General features: G+C 41.0%; 1 protein-coding gene across 1 annotated transcript; it reads right to left on the minus strand.

Annotated features, from left to right (window-relative positions):
• Positions 1–3,798: 3,798 nt before the first annotated feature.
• On the minus strand, positions 3,799–5,029 carry LOC142345596 (uncharacterized). The gene is made up of 2 exons (XM_075397725.1): positions 4,871–5,029; positions 3,799–4,665 (listed from the first exon to the last, which is right to left on the minus strand). The coding sequence occupies exon 2, from the start codon at positions 4,635–4,637 to the stop codon at positions 4,038–4,040; it is 600 nt and encodes a 199-aa protein (XP_075253840.1). The 5' UTR covers positions 4,638–4,665; positions 4,871–5,029; the 3' UTR covers positions 3,799–4,037.
• Between the last annotated feature and the right edge of the window lie 1,835 nt (positions 5,030–6,864).

Consider the following 6,864-nt stretch of genomic DNA (forward strand, 5'->3'; position numbering starts at 1 on the left):
ACTTTTGAATCTAATGCGAGCTTTATCGACTGATCTTTTTTCACTGTAATTATAATCGGGGAGATGAATTGTTCGTCAGAGCAACTAGATAGTTTTTCGATATGACCTTCAGTCTGTAATCTTTCTAATTCGCTTGATACTCTAGGTTGAAGATTTATCGGAACACGTCGACCTTTTTGATGCTTTGCTGTGAACGTTTGATGAAACTTTGTTTTTGCTACATGTGTTTTAGATAAGCCAATTCTCGATACTAGATGTGGAAATTGCGTCGCGATTGACTCTTTAATTTTACATGTAGGATTATTGATGTTATAAACACATTTACCAGTTTCTGGTTGTTGTTGGACAACTGCAAGTCCCAAAGTAGTGAACAGATCTCGTCCGATGATATTTTTGTGCCCATCATCTACCACAGTCAATATTGCTGATTTGTCTTGCCATTGATTGTAGACTACTGTGGTTTCCAAGTGCCCAATGACTTTGATCGGCTCATTTGAAAAAGTTTTCAAATTCCTTTTTTCCGTCGATTCTGTCCATTTAGCTGTGTTTGTAGATCGTAGGATTTTGTTTGCTAGACTTTGTGTGATGATACTCACGGCACTTCCAGAGTCAATCATAGCAGATGTTTGTATTTCTCCCATTTGCACTTCCACGTTTAATGGTTCTAATTGATGAACTGAATCCGAAGAAATCGCTGCTACATAGTCGTCAGAATCGCTATCATAGTTTGAATCGTACACCTGGTCGTACAATTGTTGATAGCTCGTTATATAGTTTACTGATTCTTCATCATCACTTTTTTCCGGCGTCTGATCGATTTGGTTTACATTTGATTTTTGAGTTTTCTGAATTGGATTCTGTGACTGTTTTGGTTTTCGACATTTTCTTGCGAAATGACCCATAATACCACAGTTATGGCATTTTTTACCATTCGCCGGACAAATCTGCTTATGGTTGTGGCTCCAGCGAAGACCACAATCCATACAAATACTCGTATATTGATAGTTTTTTGGGACAGTTGGGTAGCGAGTGAAGTCTCGCTTTGTTGAAGGTCCATTCGCGTTGCGATTGCGCATTGAGTTATTATTGATGTAATTCACAGAAGTATTACCTGACATCAAGTTTTGGTTAGTTTTCTGCTGATTCTGTGCTCCCATTTCCATTTGTATGGCGATTTCCAATGCTTTTGGTGGATCTACTGTTTCCTTCAACAACTCTTTCTGAGTCTCGTGATCAAGCATATTTAGTATGAATGCATCACGAATTAGTGTAGTTTCTTCACTACCAAGATTGCAATTATCCGCCAATTCTATGAGACGGCCGTAGAAACTTTCTACCGATTCTCCTTTTTGCTGTTTACAAGAGTAGAAAACAAAGCGATCGTAAGTTATATTACGAACCTTTGTGATGAGTCCTCCATTGCTCGCCACAAATCTTTAAAAGATTGTTTCTCGATCTGAAAATGAGGGTATTTGCTCTTGAAGATCCGCCGTCCCTCTGTACCAATGCTTAGATATAGCAATGATATTGTCTTCTGTGCACAAATTCCCCATGGTTTGTCGCCACAGAGGATCCCGATTTCTTCAATCTTTGCGCAACGATTTTGCCAATTTACTTTCAATTGCTGGTTTCGGACTTTACGATCTCTTTCCGTTGCCTGTGTGTGGTTTTCCACCGGTGCTTCGTAGGTAGGTTCAGGCGGGTATGTCACTGTTGCTGCTGGATCATTCAACAGGGTATCCAATTGGATCCCTTCCTTAGCAAGTAGAGCCAATTTCCATTGCTGCGTCCATTTGATCCACGTCAGAGAAGGTGCTGCTGTCGGTTTCTCCCAAAATGCTTCTATATGGAGTGGTGTTTTCTTTTGAGTCCGCTGCTGGCTGCGCCATGTTATACTCATACACAATGAGTATAGTCAATTGAATTGCAAATGACCTTGCATAGACTGAGATAGGCACTTGCGTCGCGAATGGCGGTGCGATTGACTCTAACTGAACTACTCGGCTCAAATGAGAAGTGTTTTGCAAGGATTAAATTAAACTGAGCGTTAGCGCTGCAAATTGGAGAATGAAAGTTAATGATAATACAGATTATGAAAGAAAGTTTGTTCAGGTTTTAATCATACATAAAGGAAGCAAAGTTTGATTTGTTTACAACGTGAATGAATATATATCCGGTACAGACAGGATGAACAGACTTAACTGCTAAAAATGGGAGGAAGTATATAGCAACTGAACTTAAATGGCATTCGCCCTTCAAAAGGAACTTACATTTAAGACACGAAAGAGTAGTGAACAATCATGTTTCTCAACCACAGATTTTAAATATGCATACAGTCAATTACAATTACAACGATACGGCAAATCACTGTAATTTCAATATTGTTGGCGGTGAATCAACAGGCACATACAGTTATGAAACTGGTTTTTACGGCCTTTCTAAAATTCCAGCAGCTACAAATTATACCTATCGGCCTCCGGAACAAATTGATTCTCTGACGATAAGTTTATATATATCAGTACAGGATCAGAAACTGACCATGTTATGTTTTTAAATGTTAGAAAACGAGGACAATTGGCAAATCAATCTCAAAAATTTCAAATTGCAAAGTCAGAAACTGATTGGTTTTTGATAAAAAATGTTTCGATCAATTATTTGATAACTCGAAATCAAAACTGCAGCTTTGTTAGCAATTCGACCTCCAAATACACTAACTGATTGGTTTTTGATAAAAAATGTTTCGATCAATTATTTGATAACTCGAAATCAAAACTGCAGCTTTGTTAAGCAATTCGACCTCCAAATACACTTACAAGATTGCGGTCATTTTTAGATTCAGATTAACCTTACATATTTATACCAAATCTACCTCAATGTTGCCAGCATTGAAATATACCTCACCCTCGAAACCACAATTTCAACTCAATGCTGTCATTGTTAACCGCATTCCATTGACAAAATCCCTGAAAAATGAAAAGTCAGACAGCGAAGAGCCTGTACTATCAAGTAAATTGTGGGATATTTAAGATCATTAGGTTTGTATATAAAAACATAATTGTGTCACGGAATTGCCAGATCTAATAAGTATTTTGTTCCTGCGAACGATCATTGAGCAATGAGTTATTTCAAACATTTAGTTAACTAAATGAAGCACTTTTTGGCAGAAACACACCAGCATCTACAAATCAGTAGACAGAGGTTAAACTCCCAGTACTAAACTAAGCCGCACGACCAGAGTCGTTAAAGAACCGAACAAACCAGAGGTCAGTTCTGCATAAGTACGCACATACGGGCAGTATGCGGAACGAAGGTCACAAAAAGGTTTTTTGCGCAAGTATCTAGGCAGCAAAATCGAGTATTTCCACAAGCAATGTAGCACGAGCACCCAAAGTTTTCTTACGACGCATTGAATGACAGACCCGATTTAACGCAGGTCGTTAGTCCAGCAAACCATTGCAGTGCCAAAGGCGAAATTCCTATATGTACTGGTTATTTACGAATAGCATTACCGTATTTATTTAATTAATAAATAAATAAATTAGTTCCCAACTTTTTTCCTTTCAATTATCGGGAGCTTCACAATGTAAATAGGTCGGGGGAATGGAAAGAAAAGGTTTCTTGGAAGGCAATTGTGTGCGGGAAGGAAAGTGTGGTGGTGGGAGGAACAAGCCGAGGGGATACAGTATTAGAGATCTCGAAAACCCTGGAATATACGAAGATCCAACTAGGGGTCACTTCGTTCTGACCACCCTCGATTATGGGTTTTAAAAATCATGGGTTTTCCGTCGGGCTAAAAACTTGGGACGTTCAAAAATTTTGGGAATTATAATTAAAACTTTGTGCAAATATGTACATTGTTGTAATAGTTATCATATCCATCATTCCTATCGTAGCCTCCATTCAAAAAAATCTTCCACCAGCTCCACAAGGTCGAAGATGAATGCCAAGATGAAGGCGAAAAGGTCCAAAAAGCAGATCTTTGTTACCGCCTACAACCTAGCATCCCTTCCTCTTTCATTCGATTCACCTGCAATAATTTATTCATTAACACGACGACCATGCCAATAAGGCCGTTCGGGGTCGATCCTGAGCGGCTCTGTCGTGTTGGCGGGAGCCTCTGTCTCTCCTCGTCGACCGTTCCAATAGGGCCTCTCGGGGTCGATCCTGAGCGGCTCAGTCGTGTTGTCGGGAGCCTCTGTCTCTCCTCGTCGACCGTTCCAATAGGGCCTCTCGGGGTCGATCCTGAGCGGCTCTGTCGTGTTGTCGGGAGCCTCTGTCTCTCCTCGTCGACCGTTCCAATAGGGCCTCTCGGGGTCGATCCTGAGCGGCTCTGTCGTGTTGTCGGGAGCCTCTGTCTCTCCTCGTCGACCGCTCCAATAAGGCCTTTCGGGGTCGACTCTTTGGGGTACAGTTGTGTTACTCGTCGATGCTATTCTTCTACCTGCCCAGTATGGTCTCTCCGGGTCAATTCTATCATCCGTAGATTCTGCAGACTCGATGGATCCTATCACCAAGTTTTCCAGAGGATCAATGACCGATTCGGTAGTGTTTATCGGGATTATCACAACGACATTTCTGCCGTCGTTTTCCCCAAACAGCGCTGACCCGAAGATCAGCCAAAGCGCTAGCAACAGCATCGTGCTCAAACTGTCAATCTTCTTGTGACTAAAATAGAAAATTTTTTTCTTTTACAACAGCCCAAGGGTTATTTCATCAAGCGTTATCGAAGGAAGTTATCAAAGCGTAATAATTGCTGCAAATTTACATATTTTTTGTGATCCTGGGAAGAAATCTTGGGAACTGGTTTGGGATCGGAATCTTGGTTTTCTAGTAACTATTTTGAATATGACTGAATGATGTTTCAACTAACCTTTTCAAATATGAATACGCGTGACAAAACTTCAAAAGAGCAAATAAGCAAGCAAGAATTATCTCAGTTCAGTTCAGAAATCAATTCAGCAAATCAAATCAATATCAATCTAATCAGATACAAAAAGGGCTAACGATGGGACAATTTTTCATTCAAGATTGTTGGTATAAATTTGAATTGGGTCCCGCGTTTGCGTCACCTGACGTGTAATCGGAGATTCAGGTGGGAAATCGCGAGTTCTGACTTTTCATCTTTTCTAGATGTTGACTGGCATGTGGTGTGTATCTTCTGACCCCGATTATTATGTTTCCTAACTTTGGTTGTATGTTTATTCGCTTCCCCCTCCCCCCTCCAGTTTAATGGATGCATATTTGAAAACCTATAGAACAGAGGTCATATTTATATCTAATGATTTACGGGAGCTTTTCCGTTTGTGCCACCCCCCCACCCCCCCCCCCCCCACCCCCAGTACGTTATGCAGCCCCCCCCCCCACCCAGTTAAACAGCACTTGTCATTACATGGTATATTATTGTGTAAAATTATGGCACGTGACTATTGGGGTGCAAATAATATGCACTCACTACGCTGGGGGGTTCACAACCGGAAAATATTCTTACCATGATTTAGGGGGCTATAGGTTATCGGACCACTTGGCTGGGGGGGGGGGGGGGGGGGGGCTGGGAAAGACACTAAATTTTAACCTAATGATTTACGGATCTATTCTGCCCCCCCCCCCCCCCCAAGCTTAGTGAGCATAAATTTTATGACCCCCAGGCGCACGTGCTATTTTCTTACATAGCAACGTGCCATGTAACAACATATAAATTGTAACAGGACGATTCCGAGCGCAAACCTCAGCCTGGGTAATCTTAACTGCATGATTGGTGACTAAAGATGTACATCCCTCTCCTTGCTGTACGAAGTTGTCCTCCTCTGGGTCGAGAACCCTAAACAAAAAAACTTTTCCCGACATCACCCCGGCGTATACATATACCAAACTAAAATAGGGTCTCTCTCAATAGCCAAGTGGCCATATAAAGGGGTCAAAGGTTAGAGACCCCCCCCCCCCCACACACAAAACATGCAGCACCCCCCATCATGGTATATGATACCACGATAGGGGCTCTACGTTATATGACCACCTACTACTAAGCTGGGGGAAGGGGGAGGGGGGCTATAATGGGGAAAGACCAATTATAATGTAGCCCCATCATAGTACTGAGACCTTAATTGTGTGTGTGTGGGGGGGGGGGGCATAATTTCGCGAGGGGATAGGCTATAATGGGAGAAAGGCCCCTAAGATAATCCACAGTGGGTATATATATCTTTCGGTTTTATAAAAAATATCATCCCACCAACCCCCTCCCTATAAGCTTAAGGAACTTTCCACTATGGTTCCCCGGGCCGTTAAGCTCCCGCCTTTGTTATGGAACAGACTCAATAAATTATTACTAGAAGCATCTACTTGTTCAAAAACGTAACTTCATTACCCAACTATACACATAGAAATTTTGGTCTTTCCCATTATAGACCCCCCCCAGCAGCTTAGTGGTCATATAAACTATAGCCCCCACCCCTCGAATCATGGTAAGCATACCGTAATGGGGGCTATATTTCGTGGGCCCCCCAATGATTGTGGAATTTTTATCGTGTAAGATCTGACAAATTTCTGACAAAACCATATTTCTAATAGCCTGTGAGGGGATGCATCTTCTGTTCCCCTTATAAGATTCCTCTTATAAGATCGTACACGATAAAAATTCCTCTTATAAGATCTTACACGATAAAAAATTCCTCTTATAAGATCTTACACGATAAAAATTCCTCTTATAAGATCTAACAAGATAAAAATTTCCTCTTATAAGATCTTACTCGATAAAAATTCCTCTTATAAGATCTTACACGATAAAAAATTCCTCTTATAAGATCTTACACGATAAAAATTCCTCTTATAAGATCAAGATAAAAATTTCCTCTTATAAGATCTTACTCG

This window comes from Convolutriloba macropyga, chromosome 9 (genome assembly GCF_964194025.1).
Source record: "Convolutriloba macropyga chromosome 9, txConMacr16.3, whole genome shotgun sequence".
NCBI classification, from domain to species: Eukaryota; Metazoa; Xenacoelomorpha; order Acoela; family Convolutidae; genus Convolutriloba; species Convolutriloba macropyga.